We start from the raw sequence: 22,800 nt of genomic DNA, 5'->3' as shown, positions 1-22,800 counted from the left end.
AATCCAAGGTGATGGCCAAGGTTGGATTAGGCTCTGCAATATGTGCCGCCTTCCAGCACTCCATCAGCTGTAAGTCTTAAGACTAGCCAACCCTCCCCCCCCCCCCCCATAACATAAAATACAGTGAATCACTGAATGGAATTAATCAATTTTTGTGTTTAGCACCCCAAGTTTCTTTTCACTTACGAAGTTACTTTAAACAGTTTGTTTCCATCTTAAATGTTACTGCAATTCTTTTAAACATAATTTTTACACTGCCTGCAAGCTTCTTTGAATATGGCGCCTTTGAGTGTAAGTACTGCTATTTCCGTCTCGATTACTAGTATTTCAAACGGAATGAGGCAGAGCGATGTTAAGATATCAAATAACCAAAGGGAAGTAATCGCTAGTAATCAAGACGGAAATAGCAGTACTTACACTCAAAGGCGCCATATTCAAAGAAGCTTGCAGGCAGTGTATGATATGGTCATAGGCAGACGGGCGCAGTGGCGTGGTGGTAAGACGTCGGCCTCCTAATCGGGAGGTCGTGAGTTCGAATCCCGGTCGCTGCAGCCTGGTGGGTTAAGTGTGGAGATTTTTCCGATCTCCCAGGTCAACTTATGTGCAGACCTGCTAGTGACTTAACCCCCTTCGTGTGTACACGCAAGCACAAGACCAAGTGCGCACGGAAAAGATCCTGTAATCCATGTCAGAGTTCGGTGGGTTATGGAAACACGAAAATACCCAGCATGCCTACTCAACGAAAGCGGAGTGAGCTGACTATGCTCTCATAATATAGTGTGGGGAACCCAAATGGGCAGACGAGCTCACACGTAACCAGAAACATTCTGGAAAGCTGAAGAAGAAGAAGAAGAAGGTCATAGGCACAAAATGGTGTCGAGTCAGAAAAAGTGATACAACCTCCGGAAAAAGTTTCTTGTTGATGCTTCTTTTTGACTCACATGCGAAGCAAAAGTGAGTCTATGTACTCACCCGAGTCGTCCGTCCGTCCGTCCGTCCGTCCGTCCCGGCGTCCATCTGTCCGGAAAACTTTAACGTTGGATATTTCTTGGACACTATTAAGTCTATCAACACCTGATGTGGCCTGATGGTGTATGGTTACAAGATCTCAAAAAACGTGTGCGGCAACTTGACCTCACTTCAAGTTCAAGGTCACAGGGGCCGTAATTGTTGTCTTAAAAACGACCATTTTTCACATTTTCGCATTTTTTTCTGAAGTTATTGAGAATGGCAACCTTAGCTATGTTTGCTATACAGGGCAATGTAAGCCCTATCTTTGGACACCAGTTTGGTTGACCTTGCTTCAAGGTCAAGGTCGCAAGGGTCCTTTAAAGTTGGATTGTATACATATTTTGAAGTGACCTTGACCCTGAACTATGGAAGATAACTGTTTCAAACTTAAAAATTATGTGGGGCACATGTTATGCTTTCATCATGAGACACATTTGATCACATATGATCAAGGTCAAGGTCACTTTGACCCTTATGAAATGTGACCAAAATAAGGTAGTGAACCACTAAAAGTGACCATATCTCATGGTAGAAAGAGCCAATAAGCACCATTGTACTTCCTATGTCTTGAATTAACAGCTTTGTGTTGCATGACCTTGGATGACCTTGACCAAGGTCACATGTATTTTGGTAGGAAAAATGTGTAAAGCAGTTCTTAGTGTATGATGTCATTGCGAGGTTTAGTTATTTGAAGGTCAAGGTCATGTAAAGGTCAAGGTCAAGCATGTGAGTCGTATGGGCTTTGCCCTTCTTGTTGATTTAAAATCTTGAACATGAAGAGCATTGATGAAGAAGCATTTTTCTCGGCTCGGACATGACTCCATGAGGCAGAGCGATGTTAAGATATCAAATAACCAAAGGGAAGTAATCGCTCTTAATGCATACGACATGTGTAATAGAGTAAGCGAGAGTTGTACGGAACCTTTTCTCCTGGCACCTGAGAGAATAACAAGCATTGAAATGAACAAGCGACTTTCATTAATTACTAGTGATATGGTCATAAGCAGGCCAAAGACCAAGTCGGGGGCAAACTTAGTATGGCCGGCTGCATCCAGCGCACACAGGTTCTCAGATGCATGAGCCTTCAATGTGGCCCCACCAATTACCTCCTCCTTATAAAAGACTTGAAGGAGGTATCAGGTGACTCCGAGGGCTCCTCCATTTCCCCCCTGCAGATATTTTAATCCCTGGAATTTCTGGTCAACGTGGATGTATAATACAGGGTATATTTCTTCCATTTTGAATGTGTCCGCAATCTCTCAGCTGACCCTTCCTGCTTTCGGTCGGTTTGAGGATGGAGTCTCGCAGATCTCTGTTCTGGGGAGATTGTCAGAAATCTGGTTTCTAGCTGGAAGTACCGGTAGTCTGACTTCTACACTGTCCATAGAGCCGTTCATAATTAACACCAATGATTGGGAGGCCCAACGCATTATTCTTAAAATCGCTTAAATGTTTGTTTTTAGAATGTTATAAAACAGATGTTTGATGACCTAGGCTTCTACAACTTCTTGACATTGTGTACAATGTTACTTACAGTATGGCCACCAAATTTGAAACTTCTGTATCCTTTGAAAAAAAGATACAATGTTGCAAACATGGCACATTATTCAAAATGTGCAGTTTTGAAATAAAAAAAAAATGTGTGCAGAGGGTGATTTTTTTTAAAACACAAGTTGGGAAAGCCCTTAGAGGATAATATTGACAAATGGGACATGTAATAAAGGAAATATCAACAACTTTCTTTGAAAAAGTATTTTATCATGTGAAAATGATCATTGGCTCACGAAGTGTAGCCTATGCGATCGTAACTTTGTCTGTCTGTGCGTTTGTGCGTGCGTGTGTGTGTGCGTGTGTGTGTGTGTATGTCTGTGGTAGAAACTTTAACATTTCCGAGTCTATGTGTGAGTGGTTATCCAAGACTATGGATAAAGCTCGCATAAGATTACGTCACGGTCAAAAGTGTTTGACGTCAATTAATGCATCATGACGGCATGCCTCCCTGTAGTCTTTCTCTCTCGCATGGTGTGTGTGGTCTCGGTCATTGTTATTTTGAGCGGGCCGAGACTATTTGGCAGTCGTGTCCCTGTAAGTAGGCTACATGCAGACACAGACAGATCTAGATCTAGTGTCTCTCTTTCTTGCACAGTGTCACCTAAGCTTACTGTGTGTGTGGGTGTGTATGTGTGACGGAGTGATTGAGTTTGTGTTACTGTTTGTCTATTTCTTACGTGAGCCTTGAAGGCTTCGCCTCTTGTTTTACATTTTTTGTATATTGTATTCAAGACTGCGAAATACTTCAAATCGACAAAAGTCTAACCAGGGGCTCATCTTCACCTATTTTAAAGCTGTAAGGACATGTTATATACCAATTTAAAGGAAATTGCATCACTAATTCAATGGAGTTAACCATTATTAGCCTAATCCAACCAAGTTGGATTTATAATGAAAAACAACAACAATTTGGCTTGTACATCGCGCGTTGGCGGCGACAAACACACACAAATGTACATTTATACAAACAATGCTCACATGCTTATTTTAAATACCACAAACAAACAAAAGACATAAACAAACTGTGTATGTTTTGAGTGCTTTAATTATTGACTTTGGTTCAATAAAGAAGCAAAAATTAAAGTAGCTTAGCAATGGCCAATGAAGCAATTAACCTCACTCTTAGTCTCAGTAGTCAAATGCACACCCTCATACCATTTACATAATAAGGGAAGCAATCACACACGTCATTTTTTTATCAAATCAACATTCACCCACTGTCACACAATTAACCTCACTCTTAGTAGTCAAATCCACACCCTCATACCATTACCGCAACACGGTGGCCTCGTGGTAAGGCGTCCGCCCAGTGAGCGGGAGGTCGTGGGTTCGAACCCCGGCCGGGTCATACCTAAGACTTTAAAATTGGCAATCTAGTGGCTGCTCCGCCTGGCGTCTGGCATTATGGGGTTAGTGCTAGGACTGGTTGGTCCGGTGTCAGAATAATGTGACTGGGTGAGACATGAAGCCTGTGCTGCGACTTCTGTCTTGTGTGTGGCGCACGTTAAATGTCAAAGCAGCACCGCCCTGATATGGCCCTTCGTGGTCGGCTGGGCGTTAAGCAAACAAACAAACAAACAAACCCTCATACCATTTACATGCTTAGGGAAACAATCACACGCAAGTCATCCCCTTTCTCTGTGTCACACAATCACACATTAACTTTCACTCTGTCTCAGAAAAAAACCAGGCATACCACTCACTGAGAGTCAGTTCGGCACACAGCAAACAAGCAAACTTGAAAGTTACTGAGGTAAGTTGTGCAGTGTTGCAAATTGTTTGTACTTGTTGTTGATGTGCAAAACAGATTTGGACAACTTGTAAGTTCTGCAGGAGGCAGACACAGGCTCTATATCGGGTAAAGGCGCGAGATTGAGTGGTATCGTACTTTCCTACTTGAAATCCACCGGGGTGTATTCCTTATATACAGGGAAAATGCTGACAGGGAATGCACCCACTTTTGGTCGACATTGACCCCTTCAGCGTTACTTTGGCAAGGAAGTATCAGTTCAGTCTGTGGTATATTCAAATGCGAAAGCTGGGCCCAGGAAAAGGAATTAAATCGTTAATTTGTGTAACGATATCAGGTTTACCTAAAATCAGCTTTGGCATTCGATAGAGGACTGGGTGGCCGAGTGGTAACGCACTTGCGCTCGGAAGCGAGAGGTTGCGAGTTCGACCCTGGGTCAGGGCGTTAGCAAATTTCTCCCCCCTTTCCTAACCTAGGTAGTGGGTTCAAGTGCTAGTCTTTCGGATGAGACGAAAAACCGAGGTCCCTTCATGTACACTACATTGGGGTGTGCACGTTAAAGATCCCACGATTGACAAAAGGGTCTTTCCTGGCAACATTGTATAGGCATAGATAAAAATGTCCACCAAAATACCCGTGTGACTTGGAATAATAGGCCGTGAAAAGTAGGATATGCCCCGAAATGGCTGCGATCTGCTGGCCGATGTGAATGCATGATGTATTGTGTAAAATAAATTCCATCTCACACGGCATAAATAAATCCCTGCGCCTTGAATATGTGCGCGATATAAATTGCATAAAATGAAAATAAATAAAAAAATAAATAAATCCCTGCGCTTAGAACTGTACCCACGGAATACGCGCGATATAAGCCTCATATTGATTGATATCCAGGCTCCACTCGAACACACTTGTGGCATCAGTGTTCATTTTGTCAGGCATTCCCAACGGGAAATGGAATTCAGTTTTCTCTGGAAGTGGAATTGTCATCGTCTTTGCATGCAGGTAGTTGATGCTGGCTAGTGCAGGTGTTAACACGGCATCCACTACTCCTGGGTACCACACCCCGCCTGCAAAGGCAACAGCCACCACTGTGCCGACCATAGTCTCAGAAAAGTTGAACGGATGCTCTCCACTTTGGTATGTCTGCATGTCTTCATCGTCTTCTTCACTGTCGGTGATGTTGTGAACATCTTTAACTGCTAGACATTCAATGGTGACCCTTGCTGCTGTACCCTGGCTTTGGTACTTGGCTTTGAGGACCCCTGGCAGTTGAGCATTCTTGTTGATTAGAGTCTTCAGGATGTCTCGTTTTTCAGCCACTTTGGTTGTTGTGGAGCCCTTCAGGAGATCTTGTTGTTCAAAATGAATGCCTAGATTTTTTATGTGGGTCCACATGTGCAGCTGACTGAGAAGTTCTTTGCCGTTCATTCTGTTGAGCAGTGTTGTCTTGGTAGCAAGGTCACCAGCTTCAATCTGCTTTCCGAGGGATTCATCACGTGCTTTCTTCTTCTCTCGGAGAAGTCTTCGTTGTTTGATGCACGCTTCTCTCTCCACTGATCCCGACTGCCACAGTTTCAGCAATTGTTGGTTAGTCGTCCCAGCTTGCTTCCGTATGCGATGGGCAGACTTTCTGGCAGTGGACATCATCAACGCTTGTGTTTCCTCATCCTGCTGCTTCACGAAATCGACTGGTTTGTCGCGCTTTGCGGTCACCAAGGCTGATGTGTGGATCGGATTGCGGGTTGCACTTGTTGTTTGCAGTCGGTCAAACAATCCAAACCCACTTTCGACTGTGTCATTGGTGGCCGATCCAAGAAGATATCCAGCTGCAATGGCACCTTCCTCTGGTTCATGATAGACGCCATTTGGAAGATGTTCATGAGAATGAGCAATCAGCTTCTCCTTGCCAGCAGTTGCCAGAATCTCGCACACCTAAAACACACATAATGACATATATACTGTATCACTATCCGACTATTACACTTTTCAAAAATATGTCTTGAGTTAGTTGGTCAGTGTGTTTCCTGACTCTATGGATCCACCATTTAAACATTTTGAACAAGTTCTTTCTTTATTCAGATTATGGTATAGTTTTTGATAGTTAGGCCACACACAACATGTAACCACCCCTCCCCCCAAAAAATAATAAGGGGTTGGAGGTAGGTAGGCATCCCCCCTCCCCCCCTCCCCCCCCCCCCTCTTTTTAAATCAAGTAATTTTCAATTCAATTTACTTCACATTTTATTATTATAGCCCGTGGTGCTGTATCAACATAGCCTGTGGTGCTGTATCATTTCAGCCTGAGGTGCTGTCGGATTGCCTGTGGTGCTTTATCATCATAGCCTGTGGGTCTGTATCATCATAGCCTGTGATGGATCATCATAGCCTGTGGTGCTGTATCATCATAGCATATGTGGTGCTGTATGAACATAGAATGTGGTGCTGTATCAACATAGCCTGTGGTGCTGTATCATTTAAGCCTGAGGTGCTGTCAAATTGCCTGTGATGCTTTATCATCATAGCCTGTGGTGCTGTATGAACATAGAATGTGGTGCTGTATCAACATAGCCTGTGGTGCTGTATCATTTAAGCCTGAGGTGCTGTCAAATTGCCTGTGATGCTTTATCATCATAGCCTGTGGTGCTGTATCAACATAGCCTGTGGTGCTGTATCATTTAAGCCTGAAGTGCTGTCGAATTGCCTGTGGTGCTTTATCATCATAGCCTGTGGTGCTTTATCATCATAGCCTGAGGTGCTGTATTGTTATAGCCTGTGGTTCTGTATCATCATAGTCTGTGATGCTTTATCACTATTGCCTGTGGTCTGAAGTTATCAATAACATACCCCAAGCCTGAAGCCTGCTACCAAACACAGCTGAACCAAGCGAACAGATTTCATGACATAGTGCAAAGTTCTCCGAACCTAGTTTTGCTTTTTCAACTGTAGTTAGTACTAGTAGCGTGCTTCATGGTATCAGTAATATTTTGACTTGACTTTAAGTGTAACAGTAATCAGGTGATTATGTCACAGACAACTGAAAAAATCCAAGTACTGACTTGCACGTTTATTGAGTGGTAATGCTTTCCGTTTACATACTCTTACTCCTTAACGCTTGGTGCTTGAATGCAGACATGTGTGCAATCAATGAATCCAAACACATTTGGTAGGTTGAGCTGGCGAAAAATCTCGTCTTTGGTCCTTCGTACTTCATTGTGAGTTGGTCATCCGAATCCACTCAGGGAATGCTGCAGGAAAGCATTGATCACTCGTGCGATTGTCCGGCTTGCCGTTGGTTGACTTTCACCAATTAATTTGGAACAAACATCTTGTACAGATGTGTACAGTTTCTAATGTAGTCAGTGACAGTGGAAAGTCATAATAGTGAACCACCCGACTCAAGGTAGATTGTGTCCAAAATCAGCTGTGCCGTTCACTTCACAGTATTTTAACTCCCTCCAAAGCGCAATTAGTATTTCAACTTCTTTGTCGATATATTTCTTTGGTAGATGCGTTGGACTGCCGAATATTGGATTACATTATATATTCTTACTCCGAATCACATATGGGCAACTTCCAAAAGGTGCTAATCAGACATGTCATTTAATTTTTGTTATTTTGATTTTGTGTTGAGTGTTTTTAGCTTGCCCAATGTGTAAGCTGTTCATAATGTTGACAACAAAGAAGGCAAGTTGCATACATTCTGTAGAAAATTAAATCTCTTTGTGCCACTTTCAAAATGTTTCTCGTGACACAAACAATGCCATCAACTGCCACATTTACAGCAACAACAAAGTTGAGCACTACTTTGATGTAAAGAATGTAATGAATTGCTGTGGAATTGCTAACTCAAAAGTGTGAATAGTCAATACACAACAACTGGAAAAAATATGCAGCATTATGATGTCACGTCACCAGAAACATTTTTCTCACACCAAAACAAATTCATTCACACAAAAACAACACCTTTTCGAAGACCAATGTCTTTATTAACTTGTTCAGACAAAACAATACCGTTTTAGGGAAACTTTAACAAGCAGTACTTGCTTTGGATTGGATTGGATAAGATTTACAGTCCAGTGAGGTTACCCTCATGGAAATTCGGGCTGCTTTCTCCCCGGGGAAAGCGAGCTGCCATACATACGGCGCTACCCATATTTTTTTTTTCCTGCATGCGTGTATTCATGTTTCCTGAGACTTAATGCCGTGTGAGATGGAATTTTTTTACTTTATTCCAAGTCCCACGGGTATTTGATGGACATTTTTATCTATGCCTATACAATTTTGCCAGGAAAGACCCTTTTGTCAATCGTGGGATCTTTAACGTGCACACCCCAATGTAGTGTACATGAAGGGACCTCGGTTTTTCGTCTCTTCCGAAAGACTAGCACTTGAACCCACCACCTAGGTTAGGAAAGGGGGGGAGAAAATTGCGGCCTGACCCAGGCCTGAACACGCAACCTCTCGCTTCCGAGCGCAAGTGCGTTACCACTCGGCCACCCAGTCCTTGATGGAGCAAGTTCCGAACAACTGTTTCTAGTGACATATTGTGTGTGACGTGAAGGTACATTCTAAGTAAAAAAACATAAAATCTTCATGAAACCTTTCACAACAAAAACATGATGATGAAACATCAACAACTCAAACATGATTAATGTAATTAGTGTATTAGTGTCCGAAATCAGTCAAATTTCCTGTTTTCACAGATCAAGTGAGAGCAACACATGTTTCTTGTGACATTTATGTCACACTTCTCTGTCACATGTCATGAGAAACCTCAGGAAGAAGCCAGAGCAATGATTATGTTGAAGAAAAAGAAATAGGTTCCTGTTACCTCAAGAACATTATGAATTTCATGCAACCAATATCTCTGCCGGTAAAATAATCTTTTTACTCCACAATACACGCACAGTCGCGTGTTTCTTGTGATGAAATACATGTGACAAGAATTTATTCATAGACTGAAGTTGGAACACACTAGATCTGTGGCTGTAGCCTTTACATGGTGAGATAGATTGTCAAAACAGATCTAATCAGTAAATGAAAATTTTCAGCAATCGAAAAATGATTCAAAATCATTTTCAATAGTACGCTCAAAGAACAAAATTTGTTTGGACTTATTTTACGACTGAGAGTTCAATTCTTACCTCGAAGCTGACATTCATTTTGAAAAAAAAGAGTAGGTTAAGGGGGCGGGGGCGGGCTGGGTCTTCTTAATTCAAAACACGGTTCGCCAAAAGGGATGTGTCCAAATAGCGGACCACATTCTCTTTGTCAATCCAGGCATCGTCTTCAATCTCTGGAAAATGGTAGTGGCCATCCTTCTCTCTTAAGAACCGCACTTCCAGCTCGTTGCCTTGGTTTTGCAGCACCTTAAACACATAAGAATCAAGTTAGTTTTTACATAATTTCATTTCCTGGAATATTAACTTATTTGACAATTACCATGACAGTATTAAAGAGAGAGAAAGAATCTTGTCTTCAGTCTTCTTGCCGATCATTTTCAAGTTATAGACATATATATATATATATATATGCATGCATTTTTCTAAGGTGCGGCTGATTTGATGTCCTTCACAGTCAAAGACCTGTGCAGAATGATGCAAGACCACATCAAGGAGCATAGAACGTCTTCTCTATTGCTTTTGAAATTTACAAACCCTTTTGAGCCATGTAGTATTATCCGAGACACAATGAAGATTTGAAGATTCAAAAGACCAGGAAATTTGCTTACCACAGCTCCATATTCTTTTTGAATTGTCCGCCGCCCCTGCTTGGCTCCAATCCTGGTAAGAATGAACTTTCCAGCGCTGTAACAAAGAAATTTGCATCAGAATTTAAAGGTACAATTTTAATTTAAAATTCAAAGTACAGTGAAGTCCAGCTGTAGTGATAGACCCATATAGTGATAGTCCGGCTGTAGTAATAGAATTTCTGGGTCCCGGTCCCAGTTGTTCATGTTCTTTGTTAACTTAGTCTGGTTGTAGTGATATTTTTCAGTCCGGATATAGTGATAGTCCGCTTGTAGTGATACTATTTTCAAGTCCCGGGGAAGCTAAAGTCCGGCTGTAGTGATAATGTTCGAGAGTAATCTCCCTTTACCAAAATGGCGAGCAAAAGCCAGCCACGCACTGTGCTTACCCTGAAGCGGAAAATTGATCTGACAATTTTTCATTTAACCCTTATTTCTAAGTGGCCCTTCTCTCTCTCTCTCTCTCTCTCTCTCTCTCTCTCTCTCTCTCTCTCTCTCTCTAAAACACACACACGCACGCACGCACGCACGCACACACACACACACACACACACACACACACACACACACACACACACACACACACACACCCACACACACACCGGCTGTTGAACTGCCAGGACGGGGGTAGGTTAACACAGGACATTTGCAAGCCTGACAAAGACGACAGAAGAAACGTCACAAAACGAAATCAATAGTGGTTCCAAAATCACCTTGTTACTGCCTTGAGGCTAGTTTACCAAATGTGCCGCCGCATGTAGCAGTAAAAGCTTTGAAGATATCACTACAACTACAAGCGATTGGCCGAATGTAGTAATACAACCTACAAAAATAGAACTATAACCGGACGTCCGGATGTAGTGATAAAACCTAAAAAAATATCACTATAACCGGACGTCCGGATGTAGTGATAAAACCTACAAAAATATCACTATAACCGGACGTCCTGGTGTAATGATAGTCCGGATGTAGTGATAAAAAAATTTGGTCCCGAGGGCTATCACTACATCCGGACTTCACTGTATTACAACATGGTTACGTGTGTTGTTAAAAAAAAAAAAAAAACATTGGAAAAAGACAAGAACAAAAAACAACACTTCTTTACATTTAAATTCTTTTTCTCTTTAGGTTAAACAATTTTTAACTTACCCTATGTCTATGCCGTTGGTGGATGAAGCATTGACCGGAGTTGTAGATGACGGCCCGTTGGTGGATGAGGCACTGACCGGAGTTGTGGATGACAGCCTGTCGGTGGATGTGGCACTGACCGGAGTTGTGGATGACGGCCCGTTGGTGGATGTGGCACTGACCGGAGTTGTGGATGACGGCCCGTTGGTGGATGTGGCATTGACCGGAGTTGTGGATGACGGTATGGCAGGCCTGCCAAAAAAACAACACATAAAACTTAAATACAGGACAAAGGTAGCAATTAAGAAGTCGACAGAAATGAGCATGAAAACACTCTTTTATGTAAAATAGCAATTACCTTGATACATTTTCTGGAAGGGCATGTTGTAACTTTTGAGTTTGGCCAAATTTGTAAGATTTTTCTTGCAAAGTATTCTATACTGGTCATTCTTTCTCAAGTTCCCTTTTTGGTTAGGATAATACAAGTTGAAAGACAAAGAAGGATTAATAAAGTATGTACCCCCCCCCCCCCCCCCCCCCCAAGTGACGTCCATTAAACTTGAAATAAAGGTAAACACTAAAAATTTGGTCTTACTCATCATTTGCTCGCTGCACCAGAGGCAAGAGGGGTACGATGTGGTTGGAAATCCAGTATTCCGATTCCAAGTCCCTGTTGCTTGTCCACATGATGGCTTCGTGGCGGATGGTGGGTGCTCTTGGCCTTACAATTCTGTTCATCATGAGCTGTCGTATAGGGAGTTCCCCAAGAGGGAGGTACTCTGAGTGGATGTTCCACTGCAATATGATTCGGGTAGCCCCAACCAATCCTTTTTTTTTCCCTTCGACCCAAACACTTTTTAACCCCCGCCTCCTTATAGAGGATGAGTGAGTGGCCAGCAGCAAATAAAGATGTACATTCCAACAGATCACTGAAAATGACGCAAGGCTGCCTAAATGGCAGGTAAAAATAGTTATACAAGTTAACACTCAAGCAAAATATGTGAGTGTACGTGGGAGTTTCAGCCCATGAATGTAGAAGAAGAAGATTGGATCTTTTGTAAGGTCGGGTCCTGAGGCAAATCCACACAGCCCAAATATTTGACAGTTCAGTGTCTTTGAAAGAGTTTTGGTTGAAGAACAAGATTTTCAGTGAAGAGTGGAGAGTCCCATGTGACTGCCTGGCTGGTGATGATGGTTGTTTAGTGGCCGCTTGGTACCGAGGTATGGGCAGACAAGAAAACCCTCTGCCTGCAAACTACAAATTACAACACAGCAGTGCCCATGTCAGAGATCCATGTGCACACCTACTAATTCATAATGAAGAATAGCATGTACTAAAGTAATTTGCGAAAGCAAGTACAGCTGTAGGCTGATGAAGCAAAGTAGCACTAGCAGTTACTTCAAGAAAGTCACTGTCCTGCAAGATATGTCAAAAGCCGGTATATACCACACTAACAAATTATGTTCAGTGTCAGTATGAGTGACCATCAGATATGTATTTATACACAAGTGACAAGAGCATACAATTTTACAAATGATCAATAAATGGAGGTCAGCTGGGTTCTTACCTGGCTTTATTTTTTACGCAGGTTCACTTGATAATAGACATATGCTTGTTTGGAATCAGTAGCAAATATTAAACAGGCCGCAGCCAGTATGAAACGTTTAAAGCGCGCCCCAGTTGGGTGCTTCTTTTTTGGTGTGTCAATTTTACAGACGACAGAAATGTCTAAATGTGCAGCATCTATTTGGTTTAACCAAATTTAACTCAATAAAGTACCACTGAAAAAGTTGCTTTTGCATTTGACTGACTGACTGACTATTAGGGTTTAACGTCCTCTTAGACCAACTGGTCTATATTGGGACAGGTGTTGGTAATACGCTGAAAATATGGTGTGATACTTTGATTCGAACAAGCCCGCTGTGGCTGTCTTCTTCGAAACACCAGCATTGGGTTTGTCTTGTCAAAGTATTGAAATACGATCATGATAATCAGAAATGAAAGATCATGCATGCGTGTCTTCGTGTTTTCCAAGCCCTGAGACTTTTGTTGTGAACTTGGGATCTTTTTCGGGGGTGTTCGGACACCAAAGAGAGTCTGCACAAAGTTGACTCCGAGAAATACATCTCTTGCCGAACGTGGGGATCGAACCCACGCTGATAGCGACCAACTGGCTACAAAACCAGCACGCTACCAACTGAGCTACGTCCCCGCCAATTGCATTTGACCAGATACTTGTAGTTGCAAACCGGCCGGCTATCCGGATGACAGGTAGTTTAGGGTCGCTTGTTGTCTTGCCACCATTGGCTATCCGGCTAACAGGTAGTTTAGGGTCGCTTGTTGTCTTGCCACCATTGGCATAAAAAAGAAGAATGGGTTTTCCGTGTGACCTTGTGCTTAATTAAAATATACGAAACTGTAGATGTTGCGGAACTTCAGACTTCATACATGCCTAATATTACCGAATGTAGGAGGATAATGCCAACCTTGTTTTCCTTGCGTTTTTTGAATAATTCATCTCTAATCACACAAACTCTTGGCGGCCTATACCCCAGACGGGGTCACAGGCATAGGTGAGGTGAGGTGAATCACACAAACTCACACACAAAATTTGAACAAGATTTGAAAACAAAAGTGAACTTAGCAATCGACATTTTTACTTAATCAAAATATAACGCACAACAGAGTAAAAAAAAAATATATATATATATTTAAAATCACCACATTCCACCCCTACAGAATTAAAAATTATACCAAAGAAAAAACGCTGAAAATTTATTTTGTGAAATAAAACTGATCACGACCCCGCCACCCACCCAAAGAAAGATTTATGGTAATCATTTTTTTTGTAAAAGCATCCCAAGCTTTCAGGACCCACTGGCACACATCTGCAAAGGTTGCTCTACGCATGCGGCCAGTCTTTGTGAATGATTTCTCGCCATCCACCATCCACCTCTCCCACTCATCCCTCATCACCACTTTGAAGGGCCGGTTCACACTGATATCGAGGGGTTGCAGGTACTTTGTTGTGCCACCCGGGATGATAGCGATGATGGAGTTGGTGGCAGTAACTGACTTTTTGACCTTCTCAGTGATGTGTGCACGCATGCTGTCCATGACTAACAGAGCTTTAGTGCGACGGAAGAAACCCCCTGGCCTTTTCCCATAGCATTCTGTCAGCCAGGTGCCCCCACAGAAATCAGCACAAATTAGGTATACCAAACATGAGCTGAAAATGTACTGAATTTGTACCTCCTGCCCCAAAATGTACTTCAAATGTACTTCAAATGTGCTGCAAAGAAAAATCAGTACATTTGAGGTACACTGAAAAAGTACTGCAGTTTTGGACCAAGTTAGGTGGTATACTGAAAACATACCTCTATTGTACTGAAAACGTACCTCGTTTAGACTTAACCAAATTTTGATGTACTGAAAATGTGCTTTTGTTGGACTTAGAAAATATTTTGTATGCTGAAAAAGTACTTCAATATGACTTAGAAAACATTTTGTGTACTGAAAATATGCTTCTTTTAGACTTAGAAAACATTTTGTGTACTGAAAATATGCTTCTTTTAGACTTAGAAAATATTATGTATACTGAAAACATACCAAAATAACTTAGCCATTTTTTGCCTGTACTGCAAATATACTGCTTTGACTTTGTTACTTTTTCATATACTGTGAGTGCCAGTTGGACTTAGAAACATTTTGTGTACTGAAAAGTACCACAAACTCTAGGCCATTAAATCTTTTATCGAGCCATTTTCTCTGTGATCTATAGTGTAAATGCATATATATTTGACCATGTTTCTGTTAACTTAAAGCAAGACATTACAACTTGCATCTACATTGTTAATAATATAGACGTTTGCCTTCCAGGTACCATTCAAACAATAAATAACACCAGCCAAAACACACATACAATATTCCCCATTATTTATTTTAACAAGAATTCCAAGAAAGAAATAAGAAAATATTGATGACTCTCCTTTTGTCATATATATCCTTGATATTTACAAGTTAAATCAAGACACATGATACAACTTATACGATTTGTCTCAAATGAAAAGGAAAATACTCATTAAAGAGCACACATACAAGCTTGCATACAATACAAAGAATCACACTGATACTGTGATAGCTCTGTGAACATTTTCAGTGGTAAAAATCTTTTCCAGCAAACATGTTCCTACTGGGTATCTAAAATTTAATGAAAACAAGCCACATTTGGTCATGCCTGCTGATTCCCAACACCTACATTTTTGTCAAATTTGGAGGCTTTTGCTTTCAAAATAACCAGGAAAACCTCAATGTAAAGCTTTCACAAACATGACCCCACTGTGACTGGGGTCAACCAAAATAGGGTAAAGTCAGAAGATTATCAAACCCTTCCAAGTGTTTAAAGTTTCAAAGCTCTTGCTTCAAAAACGCATGAGATAACATCACTGTTAAGTTATAATGAATCGAACATGACCCCCTGTGATCCCAAAACTTGACGAGGGTCAATGAAACTTACGCCAAGTCCGGTAGATTATCAAACCCTAGAAGTGTGCATAGTATCAAAGCTCTAGCTTCAAAAACATTCAAGGTAATGTCAAGACCAACGGGGTGGGATTATTCTTTTTCATATCCATTTGGTCTTTGAGTCACAAAAGAACACTGCTCACCTTGAGTGAAGATGCATAGCTCAACAATTTCTACAATATTAACAAGCTGAACTTTTGACAGATCCTGCAAAGAAACTGGAACTAAATGTGGCACTTTGGCACCTGTAACACAATCTAAAGACAACAAGACATCTTTTAGTTCAACACAGGGACGTACCACAGCTATGAATTTTGCTTTCTTGCACAGGCACATATGAGAACATTGTAAGGCATTTGGGCATGTAGCAAACATTTTTAGATAATACTGGATCTGTCCAAATTTAAAGTCACAATGATTTACTCTCACAGTGAAACTGTTTCTTCTTGTCACACATGAGTACTGGACACTGTGTATAACTTTGCCATTGACCATTGCTCTTTGAAACATCCAAACAGAATCTACTGTGCCAAAGACTGAGCGTATGAACTGCTTGACAGGTTTATCTAGAGTGTCTGTGTTACACTTAAACAATGTGCCCAGCACGCCACAACTTCGAGAAAAGTACTCTTTTGGTGAAGACAGAGCACGGCCTGCCAAATTGTGAAAAAACTTATGTTCACATGTACCGCACTGTAACAAATTAGCAAGAGTAGGCAGTGTTTGATGAATACGCACAGCAAGAGACACTTGAACTTCAATTTTTTGAGTGCCATGAAACAATGACCTGAGCTGACCGTTAAAATCTTCAAAATAAAAACAGCTGTTAGCCCATAAAGGGCCAAGATCTTTGACTTTTTCAGCAGCATGCAAAAGGAGGTGAACATTTGAAGTTAAGTAACGTTCCCCATAATACACAGGCAGATTCATGCAAAAGTGAAGTAACAGCCTTTCAGCACGCTCAATGTCCCGAACTATGATCTGATCTCCTAACAAAATGTACATGGCTTCAACGAGAAGGATGTAGTGTTGGAAATACTCGCCAGGCAAAATTCCCATCAAACAGGGCAAACTGTAATACAAAAGAAACGACTTGTATTCTGAGGCTTTGTAGTGGCACATGTCTGTCAATGGTCTGGGTAGTCTGGAAAGAAAGTTAGGTGGTTTGATCTTCATGAGACGACTGCTGACTTCTGTAAGTTTGTTAGAAATGCTAAAAGGTTGACTTTTGTGAGACTTATCAAACCAAAGGGTCATGAGCATTTTCGTAACACCCAAACACACACAGTGCATGTAATCTAAAGCTACTCCTCGGATTACATCGAAATGAGGAAAACACATTGACCATGCCTTCCCTTTCACTCCCTTCACATTTTTGTGTTTACCCGCTTGAAATAAGGCATCTGCTTCTTCAGCCTGTTTCACGGTGTCCTGGTGAGTTCTTGGTTCGCCACAGCCATTTCTGTACTGCATGTTCAAAGGGTAAATATGGGTACAGCCTCCAGCACTTGTCCTAAATGTTTCACCTGGCATAAGGCAATAAGGGCATCCATGAAAACCATTGAACTGAATTATGTTCTGGAACAAACTCCGGGCAGGCGAGTCAAAAACACCACTCAAAAGAAGTCCCTTCACAGTTGTCTTCCCGGTCTGAAAACCTGAACAGAACACAAGATCTCATTAAGAAAGAACTTTTGCCGAAAGAAAAAAGAGGGCAAACAAACTTGTGTAATATTGTACCCAAATCACTTGCTACACGTTGTCCGCGAGCATGTGTACAACTCAATAATGATTGGCCTAATTTGAAAAGTGGATTTGTTTGCCCTCAAATTTTGAACGAAAGGCAACCCTTTGCTACCTATAAAAACTTAACAGAATTATTTCCAGAATTCACCTACTAGTAATTGATTTTTGAAGGTTAGTGGACTATCTGTTTCAGATTTTTGCTTTTACAATTGAGAAAACTAGCAACAAAACAATTAACCCACTTTTTTTAAACTGTAATTACAATTGCTACTTTCAGCTTAACCACAATCATTGCAGCAAAATTATCTCACGATCAATCTTATTGAATAATAGGAAAAGAAAAAAAACCTGTGTTGAAAAGATCCTTCAGGCAGGTGGCCAGCGGAGTAAGGAACGTCAGCATCTGAGGTTTTGTCTTCCCAAACCAAAGACCAGCAAAGATGCGATTGGTTCGTGAAAACCTGAAACAATTAAAAATCACCATACATATATCATTTAATTTCCTCTGTGTTATCTTTTTTCCCTGCTTACTCACTCACTGCCTGTTTATCAGGTTTATGAGGGCGGTAAGGGGTCTACTGCTTAAAATTAACCTAACCCCTACCAACATTTTGACACACAGGGGCCTGTTAATGTTATATAGATGGCTTAGACAGGTACAAATGTCAACAGTTTACTGCTATTTAAGTACCTTATATCTGGGGGGAGTTCGTTGATGACCATGTACAATGGCCAAATGCTGAAGACTGAAGATCTGAAAATGGAGACTCCATCCGTGTTCAGTTGAAAAGAAATGTGAAGCTCATCCTCTTTGGCATTGGCAGCCCTTGAGTTGAATTGTCCATCACTGTTGAATGCCTCCCTGTAGAGCTTGCCATCCATTACATCTGTGATTATCTGTCCATTTCTTTGCTTCCATGCTTCTTTGCAGGCTCGGATCTTTTGCTCGAAAGAACCATCTGTCAAAAAAAGCAAAATGGGTGTTACAACTTACAGACTTCTGTACAGGCTCTATGAAGCAAGAATGAAACAAATTTAACACACAGTGTGGGAGTGGTATATGTCCACCGTCAGCTTCACATGTGCAAAGTCTCTGTCTGTCTAAAAGTTATCACTCAATTGGTCCTAAATGGGCAATCATTAAGGAACCTTGTTTGAGGTACACACAATAATCTCAGATAGTGCTGTATCTGGTGCTGACAGACAAAAATGGCCAATGCAATTAACACCTATCCAGGAATAAATACTGAGCACCACATATCATATTACTCAGATTCTAAAATACTTATAACATTCATAACGGTAATAACTAATTCAGTAATTGTTATAAACATAAGCAACTGCACTCAAACGAGTCAAAGAAAATTAAAAAAGCATAGACGAAGCGTATACCATCAAACAGAGACTGAAGCTGGTGTATCACAGGGATTATGATGAAGTAGTTGACACTGGCACGATTTGCTTGCTGGCAGATGTGACACGACTGCTTCTTGTCCAGTCCAAGGTATGAGTAGCAGTCACTGCAGTAGTAGTGGAACTCGATTGGGTTCGACATTTCTTTGAAAAACTCTGTGAACATTTTCAGAGTCTTTCTGCATAGATTTGGCACAACACAGTGCATTTCGATCAAAGCCAGAAGGTCGGCCATAGCTTGGCCAGTAAGACCATGACGCATCACAAATGCAATGATCAACAACATGCTGCATGCCACTGTAAGTCTGGCTCCATCATACAGCAGTTCATCAACACTGGTCGGTTTCTTGTCATCTGCATCTGATGTGTCTCCTACAGGAGTCGATGGGGATATCACTTCTTCTGGGATGCTTGTACTGGCTGATGCACTGCTGGTGTGTTCAAGTGGATCCGATTCATTAAAATGGAAAACTGCAATAAAAAAAATCAATACTTACAACAGGTTCATTTCTAATAAATTAATAGTAACATGTGCTAAACACACATAGTCTGTGTCCCTCTCTGTCTGTTGCAACTAGGTTTTTATTTGGAATCATGGAAAACGAAAATGCCAGTGTGATTAGCCTCATGAAATTAGCAATCGTTGTGGTAGGAAAAAATCATCTAAGTAACTTACACTCGAAGTCTAAACTCTTTCTGTTTCTGTTTCTGCTTAATTTAAAAAAAAATTGCAGACAGTGCGGGTCATGTTGTCATTAAATTGAGCATCAAAGGACATTAACAAGAATTTGCAGAACAAGCCCGCGTTAACAGAACATACAAAGTAAATCACGTATACATGTAATGTGTATCGAGGAACGTACTCGTAGTGCCTTCCCACCATAACTAATCAAACTCACCATCTGTATCGATCTCAAAGTCGATGTCGTCTTCGTCATCTGCGTACTTAGCATCCTCCAGGTGCATCTGCGTGGGATCATGCGAAAGTGACGCTGAATACAAATCATCGTGATCGTTGCACCGAGTCTGACTGCCACTGTGAGTGTGAGCGTGAGAAGTCAGTGACTCTGACTGTTCAGCGCCTTGGTTGAAACTTTCTCGCAAAATACTGTTGTCGACGGCACTGGCTTCCACATCTTGTCCTTCCATTTCAGACCTCTGCCTTTTTCGATGCCTCCATTTAGTTACTTTTGGAACTTTCTTGTTCGGATCAGAGAGGTACACCTTGTAATCGCCACGCGGGGACGCCATCTTTTGTGCTGTTTTCTTTAAACCGGTACCCCTTTAAACTTCGCCAGGCCTGGTGATGAGTAAACATTTGGGTGTACTGACGGGAATATTTTGCGTTTTCAGAATTTGTAAGCATTTGAAAGGGCACACGGAGGCTCTTCACATTACTAGATAAGGACTTCGAAGCGAATGGCCCCAAAAATGCTTTTTACCCAAATCCCGAAAAAAGGAAAAGCACTAAACTTATAAAAAGTGTACCTTATCACTTGGAAAATATATATTTTTTTTAACACAAAGTATGTCAAATAAACAGGATCTGAAGAAATTACAACGACAAATCGTCTATCTTGGATGATGTTTTATGCAAGTTTTGGTAATGTTTGGTTAGTTTCTGCAGAATCCTGTAAAAATCTCGAGTACCGGAAATCAGTATTGTTCCACGCGATCCATTGAAAAACGAAAAGGCGGACATTACGAATACGTTCAGTTACCAGCATTCTTTACAAGATCAAGCAATCATGGCCAAAGCTTTGATGTACTGGACGGAGGAAAACAGATGGTCTGTCATTTCGTTGAAAGCCATTGAGCAGCCGAGGAAGGATTTGGACAAGTACGGAGTCGAATTCGTACGGGCCTCTTACCCTGGCTTCAAGGGCAAGACTTTTCCAGGCCTGATTGTTGCCATCTCTGGTGAGTCTTTTTTGTCTTTCTCTTATCTCTGTCAGCACGATTTCTTTCATGTGATATGTGTGCGTTTCGATATATTAACATTTGTAAAAGTCACTTGGATATGATCTTATGATACTGCGAGGTTACTGGTATTCCTTGTTTGAAAATGTTTCTACTTTTCACCGTCTTTTGATACTGATAAGTGATATACTGCAACGTACTAGCAGGTGTTTTTGAATTACGGTGCACTGTACAGGGAATTGCCAAAAAAGTTCCACTATGGAACTTATCCTATCTTACATAACCATGCCAGTGTGTTAAAATGTTCGTTTTAATTTTGTTACTTTATTAAGTCTCATGCATTTTTCGTTTTTCAATATCAGAGGATCGAGATGGTCTGATGGAGAGGGGCGCACTACTGGACACTGCTGTCTCCAAAGCACCCAGTCTGCGTGCAGCATTGTCCCTCATGGGAGTTAAAGCGGACCATTTAGACAAAAGAGGTCAGTTTACTCAAGTTTTGTGTTCATGTATTTTAGCTCCATGTGGGGTTGGGTTTTTTATTTAGCAGAATTATGTGTTGTATCAGGGCTACAGGAAGAAGAGTGTGATCATTCATTGAGATTAAAAATGAATTCAATCTTTTGTATTATAATACTATTAATATAATTTATATAAATAGTATATTTTAAAAAAAATATTTAGATCCCCGCATTTTAGTTTCATGTTTTTTTTCTTCTTATAGCGGATGTACCACTTTCAAGCTTCGTGCCGGCCGTTGCTGACTGCAGTGAACCGCAGCCGGGCAAGTGCAGTACTGCTGCAGGTAATGTTTTCTCTAATAGTTCTGAATCTGTACTCATACTGCAGCTTTGGACATATCTCTTGAACAGCTAATGTTTTTGTTCAGCTAATGGTTTTTTGGTTTTTTTTTACAATTACATGCTGAATAATGTGTTGAATCATGGCAGCAGAAAGAAGAGTATGATTTGAGATTGAGAAAGAATTCAGGTCTACTGTATAATTTACGTATATTTTACGCTTTGTTTCCTCGTCTCCATAATTTGGTTTCATTCTGTTGATGTTTCTTTTACATCTTGTTTTCTTTTAGCGGTTGCAACACAGCTAAGAAAACGGAACACTGCTGCAGGTAATGCTCTTTCAAATAGTCTTTTTCTCAACTGAACCTGTACTCTTAACTTTCCACGCATGTATTTTTTTAATTGCATGCACACTTAAATATCACATTTACTGATTTAATGAAAGATTTAATATCTTTGAAAGCAAAACTGGAAATTCTTCATGCTGTATCTTGTGTTCACTTGACTGATACTTTCTTTTCGACCTTGATAGACACTCAAACTTAGAGCTTGCAAGGTGATCTTTAAATCGGGATAATTTTACAATCACGTGGCTTTTTTCCATACCATCCCAAAGAAGACGGTTACATGCCGAAATATTGATTGTATAAACTTACCTTGCCCGTTAATATAAAATTTTCTTGTTTTTTTTTTCTTTCTTGTTTTAATAGAAACAGGGTCTTAAAATGGAGGGAGTTTTAGATTGGGGTAGGGGGGTGGGTTTCCACTTTTTAAGGCTCTGGTGACGTGAGTGTATGTCTTGCAGACCCTGAGCCAGAAGAACTCCCCCTGATAAAGAAGCAGGCCAAGCCAGGTTTGTATTTCCTACTACTTATATTTTCGTGTATTTTAGAATGTTAGGGGTGTGCAGTGTCTGCACATTAAGACATGACTGGATGCGGTCTGGTTGTAATGTATGCAGGGTCAATAACCTTCTTTTGTTTATTTCTCTTTAGTATTTAATGTACATGCAGGTCACCAATAAGCTTAGCTAAGGATGTTTTGTTAAACTATTAGCTTACGTTATTTGTGTGCTTTGCAGGCCGGAGTAAAAACTTCCTTTACAACAAGGCATCAGAAGATTTGTTCCATTTTAAATATTTATTTATATTTACTTTTGCAGTGAAGAAAAAACCTGCTGTTGTTGTTTTGAATGAGGAAAAAC

General features: G+C 40.9%; 2 protein-coding genes across 2 annotated transcripts; both read right to left on the bottom strand.

The window, feature by feature from the left end:
* Positions 1-8,279: 8,279 nt before the first annotated feature.
* Positions 8,280-13,736, bottom strand: LOC138947134 (uncharacterized). The gene is made up of 4 exons (XM_070318583.1): positions 11,788-13,736; positions 11,214-11,444; positions 10,047-10,122; positions 8,280-9,684 (listed from the first exon to the last, which is right to left on the bottom strand). The coding sequence occupies exons 1-4, from the start codon at positions 11,931-11,933 to the stop codon at positions 9,526-9,528; spliced, it is 612 nt and encodes a 203-aa protein (XP_070174684.1). The 5' UTR covers positions 11,934-13,736; the 3' UTR covers positions 8,280-9,525.
* A 1,520-nt stretch (positions 13,737-15,256) lies between these two features.
* LOC138946854 (uncharacterized) lies at positions 15,257-21,099 on the bottom strand. The gene is made up of 5 exons (XM_070318257.1): positions 19,776-21,099; positions 18,856-19,347; positions 18,155-18,422; positions 17,812-17,924; positions 15,257-17,375 (listed from the first exon to the last, which is right to left on the bottom strand). The coding sequence occupies exons 1-5, from the start codon at positions 20,125-20,127 to the stop codon at positions 15,808-15,810; spliced, it is 2,793 nt and encodes a 930-aa protein (XP_070174358.1). The 5' UTR covers positions 20,128-21,099; the 3' UTR covers positions 15,257-15,807.
* Positions 21,100-22,800: the final 1,701 nt, after the last annotated feature.

The sequence above is a fragment of the Littorina saxatilis genome, linkage group LG14, assembly GCF_037325665.1.
Source record: "Littorina saxatilis isolate snail1 linkage group LG14, US_GU_Lsax_2.0, whole genome shotgun sequence".
Lineage (NCBI taxonomy): Eukaryota > Metazoa > Mollusca > Gastropoda > Littorinimorpha > Littorinidae > Littorina > Littorina saxatilis.
Note: the sequence above shows the minus strand (reverse complement) of the source record. Positions and strands in the feature narration are given on the sequence as shown.

Excerpts from the sequence above, each read along its gene's own strand:
- LOC138947134 (XM_070318583.1), bottom strand. The coding sequence starts at position 11,933 with ATGATGAACAGAATTGTAAGGCCAAGAGCACCCACCATCCGCCACGAA. Across the intron at positions 10,123-11,213 it reads ACCAACGGCATAGACATAGG|CGCTGGAAAGTTCATTCTTA; the intron begins GTAAGTTAAAAA and ends TCTTTGTTACAG. Across the intron at positions 9,685-10,046 it reads AAAAAGAATATGGAGCTGTG|GTGCTGCAAAACCAAGGCAA; the intron begins GTAAGCAAATTT and ends TATGTGTTTAAG.
- LOC138946854 (XM_070318257.1), bottom strand. The coding sequence starts at position 20,127 with ATGGCGTCCCCGCGTGGCGATTACAAGGTGTACCTCTCTGATCCGAAC. Across the intron at positions 19,348-19,775 it reads CTTTGAGATCGATACAGATG|TTTTCCATTTTAATGAATCG; the intron begins GTGAGTTTGATT and ends TTTTTATTGCAG. Across the intron at positions 18,423-18,855 it reads GCTTCAGTCTCTGTTTGATG|ATGGTTCTTTCGAGCAAAAG; the intron begins GTATACGCTTCG and ends TTTTTTTGACAG.